Source organism: Polypterus senegalus, chromosome 13 (assembly GCF_016835505.1).
Source record: "Polypterus senegalus isolate Bchr_013 chromosome 13, ASM1683550v1, whole genome shotgun sequence".
Taxonomy (NCBI): domain Eukaryota; kingdom Metazoa; phylum Chordata; class Cladistia; order Polypteriformes; family Polypteridae; genus Polypterus; species Polypterus senegalus.
The window spans coordinates 18060883-18081706 of NC_053166.1; the positions used below are offsets into that span (position 1 = coordinate 18060883).

A 20824-nucleotide genomic window follows, 5' to 3' on the forward strand; every position below is an offset into this window, starting at 1 on the left:
TGATTTGAAGGGTAAAATAGATGAGTGATTCTCAGTCCTTCACCTTTTTTCTCTTCACTTTCCTTCCAAGTATTTAATTAAACTCAGTAGTGCATGATAAATACACACGCGTGTAAATAGTAACAAGCTAAATGGAGAAATGCTGGTCTCTTTTTGCATGTTATTGCTAATTAGGAGCAATTAAAAACCGATAATACAGCTGATTAAGACTAAAATCAGCAATAAGGGTTCAAAATCTTAATGAGAGAGACAACTAAAGTGAAGCAGAAGTGTTACTTGAGCAATAAGGGCTTCTTATTAAGCATTTGGGTTGGAGCAAAAACCTGCAGCCACTGCAGCCCTCCAGGACCGTGATTGAGGACCCCTGCTTTAGACCAATAGAATTCGTTTTCCGGTCCCTTCCTGACCAGTGACCAATGAAAGCACTTGGGTACAAGTTGTACTCCAGTTGCTTTGTTTAGTGAGTTTATGACCCTCCTGATGTGGGTGTCTTACAGTCGCCAAGTCCAAACACAGTCACCCTCGCCAAGCTGCTCTGATGCTCCATCCACCTCACCATAAATTCCTCATCCCGAGTCAGTCCTTAAGACTGGGGTGTTGGGTAAGTGAACATCACAGCACTGCTGTTCTCACCAATGAAGTCAAACATGTCTCCTATCTGAAATTACATTTGCTTTGTCTACTTTACAAATAAAGACTCAACTTCTGTGCTAGAAATCAGTCCGCCACACTTGTCTTCAAAAGGTGCCATGGCTTGGTTCTTTATAATTTGGATCTTTATTGTTACCTAAAAGCTTGATAACCAAAGCTGTCGTTTCAGGTTGTTCATCTCGCCATCAATTTCGGCTTCAGAAATCAATTTTCTCTCAACAGGTCCCTCTTTCAGTTCAGCCTTAGACAAACGCCCGACACAGATACATCAAACAGGCTCCATCTTTTGACAAACCACTTCATTGAACCAAACTTACAGTATTATGAAGTGGTGGTAGCAGCACCTTATCTGGATCTGCCAAGCGTGGGCACCGAGTTGTCACTTTTTTTTCTAGCCGGCCATTCCTCCTGAACCCAATGTCAGTCCTTGGCTCGGCTGTCCCACTCACGCTGGGCATCTAATGGCTTCACATGCTGCTACCTGCTGCCGTGACTCATCACTGTGTGCAGTTCCGACTGCTGTGTCTTCTACTGTAGCCTTCATTATCAAATAAAATAACTGTTTTACTTTGAACATTTGTTTTAATATTAGAGACTGTTAAAGTCAAACAGAGGATCATTAACATAAAACATTGATATTTAAGTAAATATACTTTGAAAACAATAAACAAAAGCTGTAATTGAGGGCTAAAAATGTGTTTTGTGAAAAAAAAAATATTACGTACTAGAGAACAATGGTTTTCATTTTTTGAAATCAGCACGTAAAAACAATCACATGAAATAATCGAGATTTTTTTTTGTCAATGTATACTTGTGTTTTAATCAAAATCTGGTCCAATTTGGTCATGAAGCCTACTTGATTTGTTCAATTTTTTTGTCTTTCTCCTCCAAGCTTGGCATCCTTGATTAGAGGACAGGTTTTAACCACAGATGGCACTCCGCTGGTTGGAGTCAACGTTTCCTTTATGAAGTACCCGCAGTATGGATACACGTTAACTCGCCAGGATGGCACGTAAGTTGTCACCTTTCTCATGTCCGTTTGAAGTGGGGGCTTCATGTGACCTGGCAGAAGCTCAGATCCTAATGAAAGCCGCTTGTGCTTTGCTATGAGGAGCCCTAACACCTCACTGTGATCCTGCATGTTTTTGTTCTGCTTTTTTGCTACCCTTTTGTTAAAGAAGACATTTTCAATTTATACATTTTAGTTTAGTTTGCCTAATTTTTCTTTATATTCATATTTTCATGTTGTAAATTAAGCAGTGGACACATCATATAGGGTTTACGGCACCTTGTATGCTGAAAGTGATTGAAATCAAAATTGCAAATCGGTAGACAGAAGCGATGACGTCTACTTCAGACAAGTTGTGGGCAGGGCCAATTTTCAAAGTGGAGACCCGTAAGGCGCCGACTCAGGGTGGGGGGCGGAACCTGGAAGTGACCTCAGAGGTGAAAGGCTTATCAAATCATCCATTCTGCAGAGGGAGGAAGAGAAACAGCATCAGGCAATAGCGCCACCCTCTGGTTTAGAGTCGTATCATCAGTAGATGTGTCCTGAGGTTGTCTCCCACATTGTAGATGTGTGACAATATCCCACTTGTGATTGTCTTTTCAGGTTTGATTTGATTGCAAACGGAGGGGCTTCCCTGACGCTTCATTTTGAGCGGGCTCCATTTATGAGTCAAGAGCGCACCGTGTGGCTGCCTTGGAACAGTTTCTATGCTATGGACACCATGGTGATGAAGACTGAGGAAAACTCCATCCCGAGCTGTGATCTGAGTGGCTTTGTGCGGCCAGACCCCATCATTATCTCCTCTCCGCTGTCTTCGTTCTTCAGTTCCAGGCCCGGACAAAGCCCCATTGTTCCAGAAACTCAAGTGAGAGAATTTCATAGAATTGAAAGTCGCTTTTAAAAAATACGATGCCTGAAAAGATTATTATTTACTCTGGCTGCATTTAGCCATTGTTTGGCATTAATAAGACGGCTCATGCCTGTTTTTTTTTTTTATTTTTTATTGTAAGGATCACCTTGAGCTTCAGGGAGATGACAGGCTTGTTTTATGTTACTGGCATGAGGATGTAGAGTTTGAATGTATTTTTCAGCAGTCTATAAAATTAGTTGGCTTGCACACATATGAATCAGTCACTTAAATTATATAATGCCTTTTAAAGGTAAGGCTAGCCTTGAAGCACTTTACAGATTAGGATAATGCTGCCTCACTTTATAATGTACGCATACCAATAATGCAAAGCTTGGCATCACTCAGACCTTTCACTTCTGTAGTGCATCTTTTGTTGCTAAGTTAAGCTGCCTCAAGTCACTTTACCACGTTAAAAATTTATATTTCCATGTATCAGGTCAGGTCAGTTCAGGGAGCGCACACTGATACAGCTTGTTGCCGCACCCACCACATGACAAAACAGCTTGGCAACCCACCAGGCAGACACACAGTCCAGTCCCACCCTCCAGAAATGACCCTCTATCTGCCGCAGCCAGGTGTTACGTGGGCGTCCCCTTGGCCTGGTCCAGCCACTAGGGTCCTCACTGCATGCCAGATCACCATCAGGGAATCGCGCCACCTGGCCATAGTGTCGTAACTGCGCCTCATTCAGGACTCCATGAGCATCACAAAGTCAAACCAGTGGTACCCAAGGACTCTCCAATGAGACACAAGGAGTCCAGTTCATCTCGGGTCACTGGATAGCGTCCATGTCTCACAACCATATAGCAAAACAAAGACTTGGACCTTCAACCTTTTGCAGAGATATTGGGAGCACCACACACCCTTTTCCAGTGACCTCATGACCCCTCATGTTCTCCCAATCCGTCTACTGATTTCATAGGAAGAATCACCAGAGTCATGAATGTCACTGCCGAGGTAAGTAAATGTCTCAGTGAGGTCGACACTCTCACCGCAGATAGACACCCAGCTGATGGCTGTGCCCAAGAGGTCATTAAAAACCAAATGAAATAAACTGCAACAAATTCTGCTATTCTGCCATTGAAATTATTACAGTAAATGGATACAGTCGGGGTGGGAAGGCAGACATCCATTGTCATCAGCCTCATATGCTTCAGAGATACAGGAGACCAGCCATCAAACTGGCACCAGTCGACTTCTAGGAATTTACTTTTATCCAAAGCGACTTACAAAAGAGGTCAACCTAATCGATTAAACATCAGTCTGGGAGACTGTTTAGGTACAAGTGTTACAGGACAAGGTTACAAAATTGATCATCCCAAGTGAAGAGCTCAGAATGAAAATACAAGAACCTAACAGATGATATCAGTTAGGGTTGAACGGGAGGCTTCTTAAACACATTGAGGTAATCAGAGGTTTGGATGGAGGTGGGCAGCTTGTTCCACCAGCTAGGGGCTACAAATGATAAGACATCTGGACTGATGTTTAAGACCACTCAAACATGGTCCCACCAGACACCTTTCATTAGCACCATCAAGCCGTCTGGCCACTCTACCATAAACACCTGATTGATGGAGTGCTGCTAAGATAGTCGTTCTTCTAGTCGGACCTCCCATCTCAGTAGAGGACTTCTGAAGTTCTATTAGTTTGACCATTGGGTTCTTGGTCACCTCCCCTAACAAAGCTCTTTATTTCCCCAGTTACTCAGTTTGGCTCTAGAAAAAAATCTGCTTCACAATTATTGAGGCCATTGTGCTCTTGGGAACACTCAAAGCTTTAGAAATGTGTTAATCCCTCGACCTGATCTATGACGCCTCACCCTAATTTGTTCAGAGAGGTGTACAGAGAGTTCCTTGGACTTCATGGTTTGGGTTTCATCCTGACATGCAGTGTGAACTGTGCAGCCATCTATAAACAGGTACACATGTGCCTTTCTCTATGATGTTCAGTCTGTCCAGTTTGCCACTGGTGGTCTCCAGGCAATTTCTAGACACAACTCAAGAAGAAATAAAGCAAACAGGGTGCACCTGACTACAATTTGGAGTGCCACAAAAAAAAGGGTCTAAAGACTTAATGAGAGATTTCGGTTTGTGATTTGTAATAAATTTTCTGAAAACATGTTGTTATGGGTTATTGAGTGTAGACCAATGGGAAAAAATGTCAAATGTCTCCATTAAAAGGTAAATCTCCCAACACAATAAAGTGCACAATAAGTGAAGGGGTCCAAATACTATCCACTGTATGCTAAGCTAATGGAGTCTGCCATTTCAGAAGTTCCAAGATCAGATTCCTCCCTTAGAGGCCATAGAGAGCCAACGCTTACCCACAGCACTGGTTGCAAGTCAAGATGGTATCTCAAATAAGTGGCCCGCACAGCATTGGCATGTATGCTTAACATGTACAGAGAGAAATCAACACCATGTTTTTGGGTAACAGGAGAAGCACAAGTTAACTGTGAAGTAATTTGTCCAGGGTGGCACAGGGCATCTCTGGAAAACAGTGCTGATCAAAGCCCTTTTGGAGCCCTGTCCAGGGTTTTTTCATAGCGGGTAGTATGTATCATTCGACAACGATGACCTATTGGTCCCCCTCAGTAGCGCAACCCCTTCAGTAGCACAAAAAGTACCCCTTTGTGTATATACGGTGGACTTTATGGAGCTGGCGCCCCTTGAAGTATGGAGCATGTGCGTTTCTACTTTCATAAACTCCGCCCAGTGGATAACTGCGCCAATTCAATATCCACAGACTGAGGAGGTGCCCCTCGGTGCCTGGTGTGCTTACCCCTTAACTTTTATAAATGGTACCCCTCAGATTAAGGCACCCTAGGCTGCCACCTTTATCACTTAATGGATTGACTGGCACTGATGGAGAACCACTTTCTAACAAATATAAGCATTCAAGTGTTGGTTCTCCGGATCAGACTGTATGTACAATCAATGAATGCCAAGGGTGATGGGAATCTTCACGACACACCAAGTTGAGTTTAACTTTTCAGTGCTTTTGTCCAGAATATACAGTACATAATGGCCATTGTACATTTCTAACAGCAAATGCCCATGCCTACATGCAGACATTAAATGGTATCCATACTGTTATTGACAGATTTTGCGTCTTTAAAATTCCATGATAAAGGTTTTTTTTATTATTTATTAGGTGATAAAGTTTTTTTATTATCTTATTTTAAGATTTTTATTTCAGTTTCATAAGAAGCAGGTTGACATTTTAGTATGGCATGTTTTAATTTTCTTTGTTGTGTTTGTTGGGTGTTTTAATCTTCCCATAGAACGTGCTATGGATAAACCCCCAAACTACTTAGAAATGTTAACATCTAAGCACAAATGAAGACAACTGTGCAGTAAGATAACAGAACCGCCAAGGCTTTGATTAACGGATTCGTTGTCTTTCTTTCTTGCTTGCTCTCTGCTTTTCCCATTAGGTTCTTCATGAACAGATTGAGATCCCTGGCACCAGCCTTAAACTTAGCTACCTAAGTTCTCGTAGTCCAGGATACAAGTCCCTGCTGAAGATCGTCATGACCCAATCTGTGGTGCCTCTGAATCTGAATAAAGTTCACCTGATGGTGGCTGTGGAGGGTCATCTCTTCCAGAAATGGTTCCATGCGTCCCCAAACTTGGCCTACACCTTCATCTGGGACAAAACCGATGCTTATGGCCAAATAGTCTATGGTCTCTCTGAAGCTGTTGGTCAGTATTTCTTCTTTAAAACTGTGCTGTTATTTCTTCTGTTTAGGGGTAGGCTGTAGTTTCTCTCACATTGTATTGGAAGGAGTGCAACCCAAAATAAATAGACGGACGAATGTCATCTCTACCAGCAGTTGTGTAGAAATGCTGAAAGTGAGCCTGAAAGGCAATGCAGATCACTTTGATACTTTTTGAAAGAGAACATAACTACAGAAATTACAACTCCATTCGTGTGGCTCTATGCCAAACACTTTATTGCTAACAAATTTGAGAATTTTTACTGAGAAAAGGCAAGGCATAGCTCCTATTTATGTTAACATCAACAAAATCTCTGACAGAAAAAAATAACGACAAACATGGTCAGATTTTAATTGTGAATAATGAGAAGCAAACACTTATACAGCACTGTACATGAATAAATTGTACATAAATAGCTTAGGCCAGGGATTTTCTACTAAGTACCACGCCGTCCACAATGTTTGGGACAAAGGCACATTTTTCTTTGATTTGCCCCTCTGCTCCACAGTTTTAAAATTGCAAATCAAACAATGCAGACTTGTGATTAGAGAACACATTGCAGATTTTCACTTAAGGGGATTTGCAGACATTTCGGTCACACAACACCTTTTCATTACCACCATAATGTTTGGACACAGCATTGTCAGGTCTTTTAAAGCCGTTATCATATTTAGTTCTTTGTCGCGTATCTCTCACATGCAATGGCTGCTTGAAGTCCGCAATTCATAGACGTCAGCAGGTGCTTAGGGTCTTTTCTGGTGCTGCTCTGCCAAGCCTCTAATGTGGCCATCTTCAGCTCTGGTTTATTTTTGTGGTGGCATATGGAAGGCCTGCCCAGATGGATTAAAATCAGGTGACTAGCGTGGCCATTCAATAATTTTCCATTTTTTAGCTTTGATAAAGTCCTGTGTTGCCTCATTATGTTATGTAGGATGAAGTGCCGTCCAGTGAGTTTGGACACATTTACTGGAACTTGAGCAGATCAGATGTTTCTACACACCTCAAAATTCATTGTTCCACTGCAGTTCTATCATCAATAAAGAGAAGTGTGCCAGGACCTGTGGCGGCCATACACGCCCAAGCCATAACACCACCACCACCACCATGTGTAACAGATAAGGTGTTCTGCTTTGGATCTTATGCAGTTCCTTTTCATCTCCACACTTGGCTCTTGTCATCACTCTCATGCACGTTCATCTTTGTTTCATCTGTCCCAGAAGTCTGCAGGCTCTTTGAAGTCCTTTATCACAAACTGTAATCTGGCCATCCTGTTTTTGAGGCTAACATCTTGCAGTGCGTCCTCTGTATTTCTGTTCATGAAGTCTCCTGCTGATAGTTGTCTTTGACAAGTCCACATCGGTCCCCAGGAGACACATTCTGATCTGTCGCACAGGCGTTTGGGGTCTTTTTCTTTACCATAGTGAGGATTCTTCTGTCATCAGCAGTGGAGGTCTTCCTTGGCCTACCAGTCTATTTGTGATTACTTGGCCCACCAGTGTGTTGTTTCTTCTTCATGATATTCCAGACAGTTGATTCTGGTCATCCTAAAGTTTTACCAATGTCTCTGATGGTTTTATTCTTGTTTTTCAGCCTCACAATGGCTTCTTTTGACTTTCATTAGCACAGATCTTGTCCTCGTGTTGAACAATGACAATTACAGACTCCAAATTGTAGAAGCAAGCCAAGGTATCTGATGAAAGAATGAAACCCACCTGAGGAATCACAAACACCTGTGACCTGAAATGGGGGGACCATGTAGAAAAAGTCTTGTCATTTCTCCCGAAATGTCTACAAATATCCTTAAATGAAAGTCTGCAACACTTTGGCCAGTTTCGCTACTCAACCCAATTCACAATGTCTGACTAAACATATTTAGTTTTTGGCATGTGAGGCTCCTTGTCAAGACTCCATGGTCACTGCAGTTTTATCAATCCCCTGGCTCCAAGTCCACTCACAGTTACTTATATTTACTTAAATATTTGTGTGTACTAATGAGGTAGCAAGTTCAGAGTATTTTGTGATTCATGCTTTGAAATACCTTGCTAGCAACTTGGTGTTTCAAAGTAGGCATTGTCCTATGTGGGGTGGTGTTCACCCGGCTTTGATAATGGAGCTCATCTTTTTATACCCATTGAAGTCCTGTTATATCCATCCTTCCTCAAACCATCTGATGGCTTCACTTCTCGACCAAGAATCATTTCCACGAAATACAAATAAAGCCCACTTTGCAGGCTCAATTCCATTTTTGTAACGAACAACAGGATCAAGTAGAGCGGGCCTTCCTAAACTGTGGGTTCCTGCCATGTGGCAGAGTTGGGTCATGAATCACCTTTGCATTCAGTGGATTACGGGTTAGGGTTAGGGTATGGGATATGGCCATAAAAGCACGCTCTGGCACGCTAAGTTCCCAATTTAAAAATTTAAATATGTTCTGTTTGATTTGACCCCCCCACCTCAATTATATTAAAACCCTATAACTTAAATATTTAAAAATGAATAAAAATTCTTTATCTTTAACAATAAATTATTCCTAGTAAAATTAATAATATTAATATTAGTAAAATGAATAGTTCATTGATAATAATCACCCCTAAAATTTAGTAAAAAAGAATTGGGGTTAGGGTCGGCGTATGATTTATGTAGCGTGTCGCGGTGGGTCACCGTGTGTTAATTAAACAAAGGAATTCAGGATCAGTGGCAATTCTCCAAGGGGGGGGGCGACCTCCAACCCCACCCAGATAATCGAGCAGCGAATCTTCAAGGGGGAATTGCCATGACGATTGTCTGTGAATCTTGAAGGAGGACCACCCGTTATGACAGTCCTCAAGGAATGGGTCTTGAAGACTCTAAGAAGGGCAAGACTGGGTCACGAGAAAGGCAAAAATGAATTTCATATGATTCATTCAACAGAACTCTCGAGCAGTACTTTAGTTTGTCAGAAAGGCCCCCCAAGTACGTTTTAGGAGTCTTTCACGACTGAACACACTCAGGCACATCTAATATCAAAAATGAGTTTTTTTTATGATCGAAAATTGTAAAATTTGAATGCAAATGTCTGAGCTCTTCAAAACTAGCAGCTGCTCGGCTAGCAGATGGCATTTTCACAAGACGTCTTGTGCTGACATCAAGTATTAGAATACTGTAGGTGTGCGTGTGTGTCTGAGCTTATATGTATTCAGACTTTTGCAGAACTTGAATAAAGTTGCCAGATTTTTTTATGACATATTTTGCCTTTAATTTGCTTACATTTTGTCTGAATTCATTTTAAAATATTTTTCGCTTGGGCCCTTCCACAAAAGAGCAATATCCACCACTCCATTATCATACTCACTTCATCCTCTTTGCAGTCACTGAGGAAATGGCATACCTTGTGTCCGCAGCCTATCCAGTAAAGCTGATAAAGTGTTACCCGTGGGAACTGCAGGGTCCAGATACAGGAACATTACACCTGTCTTATTGTCCGCCATGGGAATGAACAAAACTGTAATAACATAATGAATCCACGCCGGTGTTCTTAATGGACAATCAGCCAATCATCGACTCTAATCGAACATTGTGGAGCAGTTTGTGCTGTTCCTGTAAACGGCTTTGCTGCATTGGCCGCTGTCAAATGTCATAGAGTCAGTTGTCATTACTGACTCTTTGTGTGACTCTAGTTAAGTCATTTTTTCATGCCAGGAAAGGTGATGATTGCTGTAATATGACTTTTTGACATGGCTGGATCTACCATCAGGGTGACTTAGTTGGCCCTGCTCATAAAACAGTGCTTCACATATGTAATAGAAAAATAATGTGTAATAGCGGAGAAAGTCCACGCTGACAGCATGGGCTCTGTTACGCATGCATGCTTGGGGATCTCCTGCAAGGCTTGGGTAAGCCGAGTAACACCACCACCAGGCAGGAGGGGGCACTGCCAAGGGGAACCGTGTAGAAAAAGTGCTGTGTGACCAAAATGTGTGCAAATCCCCTTAAATGAAAGTCTGCAATGTGCACTTTAATAATATTGGAATTATTTGACTTGACATTTTAAACTGTGGAGCGGAGGAGGAAATCAAGGAAAATTGTGTCTTTGTCCCAAACATGGAGGGCACCGTATTTTCTAACTGCCATACTGAATGATAAAAATGTACACATGCAGCCAAAATGTTTTACGAAACTGTGTGATAGTTTCTCTGAGTGGCTATCAGTTTATAAAGCTGAGCTTTGTGTTTTATTCATGGTGTCTAAAATCGGAAAGTACAACAAAATGAGCAGGGTGCAAACTGTCACTTGTCATACACAGGTAAAAATAAAGACTCCTGATTTTCTTTTTCAGTGTCTGTTGGCTTTGAGTACGAAACCTGCTTGAGTCTCATTCAGTGGGAGAAGAGGACGGCAACCCTCCAAGGCTATGAACTGGAGCCCTCCAATCTCGGTGGCTGGTCGCTTGATAAGCACCATATACTCAATGTCAAAAGTGGTAAGTGTCCTAAATTGGTGTCACCCTGCATAATGTGCTCACATTACAGCAAATCCTTTCTCAGTTAGCAAAGACAAATGTGCACAGTGGAAAGACTGAGGCTTAGTCAGGGTTCCTTAAAGTGTCTTAAATCAGAGTTTGTGAACCAGTAAAAGAAACACACACATCGCAGGATCAGCATGCTTAGCATATGCTAGTCAATGAATGCAAGAGGCTGCCAACCATTACCAATGGTGCTTGAGCATCAATTCTGTCGTATCAACAACATCCTGGTGTATGTCTACGGTATACTTGCTCCTTTAATAGAAGATTAAACCATGAGAATGAATAATGGAAAAGCAGATGTAGTCTCCTAGTGAGCCTCATCTTGCTTAAGTGGGGATAAAGTGGAATTAATTTCTTTTAAATATTGCTGTGTTATTGCTGCTGTCATATTTTACAACATCTGGTCATCGGGTATGTCACACATGTGAACTGCAGCTGTACACTTTGTGTTTAGATTCAACTTGATTGGATAAACTTTATTAATCCCATGGGGAAGATCAAAATAAGGTAACTTAGAAATAGGATTAAGATAAAAAAACTGTTGTCTATTATATAGTACATGTATTTTTTCACAGAAAGCAAAAATAACTCGAGTGAAACTTTTAAGTTCACAAACAGAAAAGACAGCTGTTTCCATTGTGGAAGTTGACCCGGACACAGACAGGCAGACACATTCATGTCACCCACAAACACATTTATTCAAAATATATATTTACAATAATTGGTCACTCAGACCCAGTCACGTGCACAATACCCCAAACACAGTCCTGGCCACACAATGCCTTGTCTTCGGGCCGCCTCCACAGCTCTCCTGAGCTTCGTCCTTCCTCCTCCCGACTCCAGCCTCAAATGAAAGGAGACGGCCCCTTTTATACATGACCCAGATGAGCTCCAGGTGCTTCCGACACTCCCCTGTTGGCCACGCCCCAGCGTGATGGAAGTGTCGGCTGTTCTCCCGGCAGCTCTCCGGGTATCCTCCAAAGTCTTCCCCCCAGCACTTCCTGGTCCTGGTGGTGACCACGGGCCCCTACAGGGTGGAGCTTCCATGCCCTGTACCCGTGGCCCCCAGAGCAACCAGGAAGGCGACCCCCACGTGTTCCAGGGTGGGCGCAGACCCACATCCGATCCCTCATGACGTCCCGGCCGGGTCATGGCCCCTGGCATCCCTGACACCATTTTTTTTTTATCAGTTAGAGCACTAACATTGAAAAATAAAGTGACTCACAGCCACAGAGGTGACAGAGGTGTGGAATGGACAAGTGCAATCTACCAACGAACACAAGAAGTCCACAGTAACAGATAAAGTTAGGGTTAGGATCGATCTATCTATCTATCTATCTATCTATCTATCTATCTATCTATCTATCTACAGTGCATCTGGAAAGTATTCACAGCGCATTACTTTTTCCACATTTTCTTATGTTACAGCCTTATTCCAAAATGGATTAAATACATTTTTTTTCTTCAGAATTCTACACACAACACCCCATAATGACAACATGAAAAAAGTTTACTTGAGGTATTAAAAATAAAAAAAACTGAGAAAGCACATGTACAGAAGTATTCACAGCCTTGAGATGTTTAATTTGAGTCCACCTGTGGTAAATTCAGTTGAATGGACAGGATTTGGAAAGGCACACACCTGTTTATAGAAGGTCCCACAGTTGACCAGTTCATGTCAGAGCACAAACCAAGCATGAAGTCAAAGGAATTGTCTGTAGACCTCCGAGACAGAATTGTCTCGAGGCACAAATCTGGGGAAGGTTACAGAAAAATTTCTGCTGCTTTGAAGGTCCCAATGAGCACAGTGGCCTCCATCATCCATAAGTGGAAGAAGTTCGAAACCACCAGGACTCTTCCTAGAGCTGGCCGGCCATCTAAACTGAGCAATCGGGGGAGAAGGGCCTTAGTCAGGGAGGTGACCAAGAACCCGATGGTCACTCTGTCAGAGCTCCAGAGGTCCTCTGTGGAGAGAGGAGAACCTTCCAGAAGGACAACCATCTCTGCAGCAATCCACCAATCAGGCCTGTATGGTAGAGTGGCCAGATGGAAGCCACTCCTTAGTAAAAGGCACATGGCAGCCCACCTGGAGTTTGCAAAAAGGCACCTGAAGGACTCTCTGACCATGAGAAACAAAATTCTCTGGTCTGATGAGACAAAGATTGAACTCTTTGGTGTGAATGCCAGGCGTCACGTTTGGAGGAAACCAGGCACCGCTCATCACCAGGCCAATACCATCCCTACATTGAAGCATGGTGGTGGCAGCATCATGCTGTGGGGATGTTTTTGAGCTGCAGGAACTGGGAGACTAGTCAGGATAAAAGCAAAGATGACTGGAGCAACGTACAGAGACATCCTGGATGAAAACCTGCTCCAGAGCGCTCTTGACCTCAGACTGGGGCGACGGTTCATCTTTCAGCTGACAACGACCCTAAGCACACAGCCAAGATAGCAAAGGAGTGGCTTCACAACAACTCTGCGAATGTCCTTGAGTGGCCCAGACAGAGCCCAGACTTGAATCCGATTGAACATCTCTGGAGAGATCTTAAAATGGCTGTGCACCGACGCTTCCCATCCAACCTGATGGAGCTTGAGGGGTGCTGCAAAGAGGAATGGGCGAAACTGGCCAAGGATAGGTGTGCCAAGCTTGTGGCATCATATTCAAAAAGACTTGAGGCTGGAATTGTTGCCAAAGGTACATCGACAAAGTATTGAGCAAAGACTGTGAATACTTATGTACATGTGATTTCTCAGTTTTTTTATTTTTAATAAATTTGCAAAAACCTCAAGTAAACTTTTTTCAATTTGTCATTATGGGGTGTTGTGTGTAGAATTCTGAGTTTAATTAATTTAATCCATTTTGGAATAAGGCTGTAACATAACAAAATGTGGAAAAAGTGATATACTTTCTGGACACACTGTATCTATCTAATAGTTAGCCTTAAGGCAGAAAAACAGAAATTTGCCCACTCTAGCCATTAACACAGTAGTAACAGAGAATAATAGCATCGGGTAACACAGGAGCTCCATCTACAATAAGAAGTCTTTCTACAACTTTTTTTTTTATTATTTTTCTTTCTGCAACTTTTATTGCATCCTGACCAGGAGGGATGTGACATTCTCTGGGGTCTGTGTGTTCTTGGGGTCACACATCCTCTTCTCCAGGTTCTTTTCAGAGCTACAGTTAGTGACAGCACCTCCTCTCAGTTGAAGGTGGTATGGATTACCTCGCTTGAGCCCTGAAGGTGATTCCCACTCACACACGTGTGACAGCAGGTAGAACCCAATTTTATGCAGATGATGACCCGGCAGGTCAGGTGACTCTTAGGGTCACATTACTACTAGAGGCAATTTTTGGCCTGGCCTTCCTGCCTGCCATTAATTGAATTGAGAATCATTGGTCAATGCGAGTTGGAACTGAAATTGAACCCAGCTCAGGAGGAAATGAACTAGACTTGAAATAGAAACAGAAATGAATTGCAGTAAACTGCATAAAATTCCACTTCTCTGATAACTTGTCCTGATTTGTTAAATATTATGCATCAAATATTAAGAATCATATAAAATACAAACACAACAAATATATTCAAGTATAATTAATGTGTTACATGCTATTCAAGATAATTACTTTCATTTCTACATAAAGATAATTTTGTTGTCTTATTTGCGTCATTCACTCTGTGCAGGACCTTTCCAGAATAATACTGAGTGACGAGTAATAGCAGGCCCTGCCCCTCAGCTCAGCAGCCAATCATTAAAACAAAGAAGAAAGTAAACTGAAAAAGAAAACCTTATTACACAACAAAATGACAAACAAAAAGGTGAAGCTATGGGCAAAGCTCATAACGTGCGATTGATTGATTGATTTAAAGGAGCCAATCCAGGCAGCATTAGTATGCAAGGTATCTCTGGATGGGGTGCCAACCCGACACAGAGCCCACTAATGCAAACACATACACTCACATTAGCATGTGGCAAATTGAGAGTCGCTAAGTAACCTAAAGCTGATGTCACATCACACAGCTTCTCGTCGTAGGGTATGTCAGACTTGCCAACTACATATTCTGATCTCGTCATTGGACCATGTCAAATTTAGTGACCGTATGCTGACTTTCCAGCACAGTCGAGTTCAGCCCTTTTTCTGACAGCCAGTAGCATGCTGCCTGATGGAGCTGAAGCTGTAAGAAGGGTTAATGAGTACAGCAAGTTCATCTGCAATCTCAGCCCTCTTTTTTTTTTTTTTCTTTTTCCCAATGTATGTAAAACATGAGACGTCGAACAGATGGACTTCTCTTCTGTTTTTAAAGTCCAAAGCACCTGTGTATTTGAATGTTTGTTATACTTCAGCTAGGGTTCCGATTCCTGATTTGTATCTTTTCTGTCCATTTTTGATTCTTTTGTCTATGTTAATATTGTTTTTTTGGCATTTTCCTGTTTTTTGTTTTTTTATGTTTTTTATTATTTATGTATGTTGTTCCTATGTATCCTCGCTAGTGTTATTATGTTCCTTGTGTTTTTTGGGTGATTTCTCAAGAGGCAGGACCATCTGCTCATTTCCATCAAGGGACCACCCATAACCCTATAAAGGCTGAAGAAACAAGCAGTCCTCTGCGGTTCATTGAATCTGCTTGGTTGTTTTAGTGAGCGTGTATTGTGCTTTTTTGGATATGTTGGGATTTTTGACCTTTATGCTGTGTTTTTGACTTCTCGATTTGTGTTTTTTGGGTTTTGTCTACCTTGAATTGCTTTTGTTATTTAAGGCAACACCATCTAGGCGTTTTGTGCTCTTTGGAGCTTCATTGTTTCGGAGAATCTTCTTGAAATAAATATGTCTACTTATCAAATTCTTTGTCCCTTTTTGTTGCAAGCTTGTTGATGTTGAAAGATCCTTCTATTTGTGGTACTGTTTGCTATATAATTTACGACTGTGTGCTTAGGCACTCCCGAGCTCATGACAACTTCTGGTTGAGCATTTATTGGTTGTCAGCTCTTACACACACACACAGCCACTCCTACGACGAAGGATTTTGTCAGAGTGAGTCGCAGAGTGAATTGTAGAGTATGTCAGACTAGATGACAGACATCACAGGAGTGTGCCGCCAACTCCCTCTGACTCATTGCAATCATGTAACTGAAGACTATGACAGAAATTTGCTACTAATGTCGTCAAATATAACATGGCCGTACCCTTCTCAGCGTTACATATTTTTTTAAAAAAACGTGTAAAAAGCGTTGCTTTTTTTGGCTTGAAAAATTACGTATTTATAAAATCTCATCTTTTTACTGTAAAACCTGCAAAACACAAAAAGTACAAAGTCAGAAGTGTAAAACGTATAATGATCATACAAATAATAATAATAATAATAATACTGTCAAAATGTGTTGTTTGTGCAGTATATTTTGAAGCACAGTAAAATACACAATCCAGCGTCAAAGTGGGGACAATAGTAGCGCAATTCCTTGCGAATTTTCTTTCTAGACTGATCAGCTTTTGAACAGCACACTGCACATGTGCGATTGACACGAGCGTCACATTCGGATTCCCAGAGTCCCTTTGGATTTCACTGTCTGTTTCAATTTCACTGCCTGAAGACAGGCTCACTTCATCATCACTGCTTGTAGTTCTGGGAGGTATACCAGTTCATACCGAAAACCGTTTTTTATTTTTGTTATGATATCGATTTTCCTTATACCGCAACACCGGTTTAAATAGCCTAAACAATGTTTGGAACGTGGCGCAGTGGGAAAGTGTTCAAGGAGGGACCTTTTTAACTGCAACACCGCTAAACACTCATACAACGGAGTATGTGTGTTAGTGGCGCTATTGAGCTGTGGAAATGGACCGAGAACATTCTGAAACTGAAGCTGTAGCAGACGATAAAGTTGAACAAGATGACACAGAAGAACTTTTGCCAAAAAAAGGAGCCGTGTCTGTCGTCTGGAGATGCTTTAAAAGGTCGGATGTGGACCAAACAACTATTTACTGCAAATGCTGTAGAGCTAAAATTGTCGCCAGATGCCGGAGGGAACAACACAAGCAATTTGCTGTACCACCTTAGCCGCAAACATGCTTTGGAGTACCATGAATGTATGGAGCTAAGATTGGCACCCGCCACGTCCTCGGGTAAAACTGAAAAACCTAGAGGACACTCGAGTCAGATGTCACTTGTAGACGTGTTTGCTGGAGGTACTGCCTACGATAAAAAGAGCAAGCGGTGGATCGAGATAGATAGATAGATAGATATAACCAACACCATTACAATCCAGATAGCTGACGTGTCAGTGGACAGAGATTGTTAACATGAACAGAAAGTGTAGTTGGTTTACAAAAAATATTTACTCTTTATTCCTTCTCTAAGACATGTTCAGTGCAATACAACTTTTGACAAACACCTCTGGATATTTTACTAAGGCTAAGTGCCTCTTTGGATGGTTGAAAATATGTTTTCTATATTTTGACTGCAACTGTCATGCAATGCGATACTTTATCTTCATTAATGTCACCCCCTTGAAAGCGATCACTTTATGGGGCCATGAAAACCTGGATTAACACTTGTGTGCACATTAAAATGTTTTTTTTGTACAATTCTCATGACAGTGGAATAGGTTATTCTTAGCCAGTCTACTGCAGTAGAAAATGGGGTTAACATCCACTCGTGCATGGGAAAAAAATACCGTTGAATACTGTGAAACCGGGATAATTTAGAAAAATACCGTGATATAGAATTTTGGTCATATCACCCAGCACTAACTGCTCGTTTCACTGTCAAGAGTGTGCAACACCTGGGCTGCGGAAAAACGTTTCTTACGAGACACCATTATGAGGCTAGGAGAAGACATGTCTGCACTGTTGCCCAGGAAGCACTCGGGCCTTTCGCTTACGCAAGTGTGAAAGAAAATTTAACTGCTTGCAAGCTACAAAGGGTTAAAAGCTGTGTTTGCTATAACGGCAGGTTATTCATACAGACATCTGTCATTAAGACAGGGTGCAGTAAGCTGGCCGAGGACAACTTCTTTTTATGGAACTCATCTGTTAGACACAGGAAAGATGACTTTTCCATCTTTAGGGCCCCTTTTGCAATGTACACAAAACAGAAACGTATAAACATATTGTGGGAAGGGGGAAGGATGAAAAATAATAAAAGCCGATTGAAACAGAGGAACTTTGCTCTTCTGCCTTGCAACGTGGGATCCACATGCTCATCTGTGACTGAATAAAGACTGATTGATTGAACTTTTCTTGTCTTCCACACAAGACATGGCTGTAGTGTTCCCCAAGCCACACTCGGCACTAACGCTGTTGACACTTTTACAGCCCGAGTAATCCTCGGATCTTACACTTCCGCGAGACGCGTCTATCCAATCGCCCGAGTGACGCTCAGGACTAACACTAAGGAGGTTAAAAGGCATAACCTTCAAAGCAAACAAAAGGAGCCTCTCACATCGTGCACAGGACGCGTGTGCCAGCTGTTAGTCCGAAGTTTACGATACAATGGCTATCCAAAACAAGTGATGGATGGAACTTAACCCTTTGCATTTGAGTTTTAGTAATTCACTGCAGGCACCTTAGGGAGTCAAGCCTGGGTGGGCTGTCATAAAACAAGGCCTGTTAAAGCCCATTGAGGCGTTCCTTGTGTGATTTTGGGCTGTATAAGAAATAAATTGTTGTTGATGGTATTGCGTTGAGCATCTGACAACATTAAATATTCTTTCGGCTAAAGTGCTCATTATATTGGCCATGTACACTTAGCTATAGATGTATACAGCAAAAATAATGTATGTGGAGATAGAAACTATTTGTATTTATGTGCCTTTTTGTTTAGACTGATTGGCTTTATAGTACTGATGGGCAATTTGAAACTCGAATCCTCCCGAAGTAATAGCATCCCTGTTAATTGAGTGTTTTGACACTAGACTGCACTTTATTTCGTTTTCTTTTTTTTTTTTTTCTTTAGTCTAGTGGCTCTGACTGCCACTTTAAATTTTATTAACTCCTTGGTGCAGCGCAGAGTTATAATGTGGTGATGCTGGCAGAGATGCAACATTTATTTCTTTTTCCGTGCCTGACTGCCATTGTTATGTCCCTGAAGGATTTCACATCTCTTTTTCTACCCAGTACTTATTTATTTCGGAAGACAGAACCATTGATCTTAATCGCTAAACTGTTTTTTGTCATAAAAAGAAGGCCTTCAAATTTTCACCTCTATTACCAAATATATCCTCCTTCACAAGTGGGCAATGATCATTTGGAAGTTATTGATTTCTTTTTTCTCATTTTTTTGTTTTTTTTTGTTTTTGTTTTCATACAGGAATCCTTCATAAAGGAAACGGTGAAAATCTGTTTTTGTCCCAGCAGCCAGCGGTGATCACAAGCATCATGGGTAATGGCAGGAGACGCAGTATCTCCTGCCCTAGTTGTAATGGCCTTGCTGATGGCAACAAGCTGCTCTCTCCTGTGGCCCTTGCTGTGGGGATCGACGGCAGTCTCTTTATTGGGGATTTGAACTTTGTGAGGAGAGTTTTTCCTTCGATGAATGTCACAAGTATTTTTGAGCTCAGGTAAAAAGAAACATTTTCTTAGTTTTTAAGCACTGACTTAATGTTTCATTTCTTTTGTTTCCTACCATAATAATAATTCTTTATTTATTTGTCACATCCATAGTTATACTTGACAACACGCAGTGAAATGCATCTGTTTGCATACCACTTGGGGTCAGAGCACAAGGTCATTGTATTGCGTCCCTAGAGAAGTTGAAGGTTAAGAGCCATGCTCAAGGGTCAAGCAGAGTAGCATCTCTTTTGGCAGACACAGGGATTCGAACCTACAACCTTCGGGGTGCCAGTGCAGATCCTTAGCCTCAGAGCCACGACTCCGCCACCCTATATGTGGCTAGGACCAGATTTATGCATAGTAGAAAAGCAGGCAGATGTCAATGGAGAAACATTGGGGGGCCAATTATAGCACGTCAGTGATGTCACTTTTTCTATTAAAGGCTAATATTTCAAGTGTGGCCAGTATGGTGGTGCAGTGGTAGCACTGCTGCCTCGCAGTAAGGAGATCTGGGTTTGCTTCCCGTGTCCTCCCTGCATGGAGTTTGCATGTTCTCCCCGTGTCTGCGTGGGTTTCCTCTGGGCACTCCGGTTTCCTCCCACAGTCCAAAGACATGCAGGTTAAGTGCATTGGCGATCCTAAATTGTCTCTAGTGTGTGTGTGTGTGTGTGTCCTGCGGTGGGCTGGCACCCTGTCCGGGGTTTGTTTCCTGCCTTGCGCCCTGTGTTGGCAGACCCCCATTACCCTGTGTTAGGATATAGCGGGTTGGATAATGGATGGATTGATAAATTTAAAATTTAAAATTTAAGTACAAGATAGGGGAAAAGGGATGATGAGATCAATGGGCGGACTGGGGCAGCAAGTGCAGTTATGCAGTCGCTTTACCGATCTGTAGTGGTGAAGAAGGAGTTGAGTCAGAAGGGAGGTTCTCGTTGTCCCAGTCGATCTACGTCCGTACCTTCACCTATGGTCAAGAGCTTAAGATAATGACTGAAGAATGAGATTGTGGGTGCCAGCGGCCAAAATGAGCTTTCTACTTAGGGTGGCTGGGCTCTCCCATAGAGACAGGGTGAGAAGCTCAGACATCACGGAGAGGTGCAGAGTAGAGCCACTGACCCTCCACTTTGAGAAGAGCCAACTGAGGTGGTCTGGGCATCTGATACGGATGCCACCCGGATGCCTCCCTGTGGAGGTTTTACAGGAACGTCCAGCTGGGAGAAGACCCCAGGGAAGACTCAGGACTCACTGGGAAGATTATGGCCTGGGAATGCCTTGGGATCCCACAGTATGAATTGACAAGTGTGGCTGGGGAAAAGGGACAGATGGGCCCCACTGCTAAGGCTGTTGCCCCCGCGACCCGGCTTTGGATAAGTGGTGGAAAATGGATGGATGGATATTTCAAGGCAGATGCTTTTTGATACGTCTGCTAATCCATCAATATTTTATGCCTGTGCTATTACTGCATATCCGGTGGAGGGTG

The 20824-nt window shown here is 42.3% G+C and overlaps 1 protein-coding gene across 3 annotated transcripts in view; it reads left to right on the top strand.

The window, feature by feature from the left end:
• The window catches only part of LOC120542238 (teneurin-2-like), a 1685504-nt gene that overhangs the window by 1577983 nt on the left and 86697 nt on the right, over positions 1 to 20824 (top strand). For all 3 annotated transcript variants that reach the window (XM_039774544.1, XM_039774546.1, XM_039774547.1), the window contains 5 exons: positions 1544 to 1663; positions 2264 to 2525; positions 6007 to 6274; positions 10605 to 10748; positions 19103 to 19352. In XM_039774544.1, the coding sequence (XP_039630478.1) occupies positions 1544 to 1663; positions 2264 to 2525; positions 6007 to 6274; positions 10605 to 10748; positions 19103 to 19352 (1044 nt within the window). The remainder of the gene's footprint in view (positions 1 to 1543; positions 1664 to 2263; positions 2526 to 6006; positions 6275 to 10604; positions 10749 to 19102; positions 19353 to 20824) is intronic.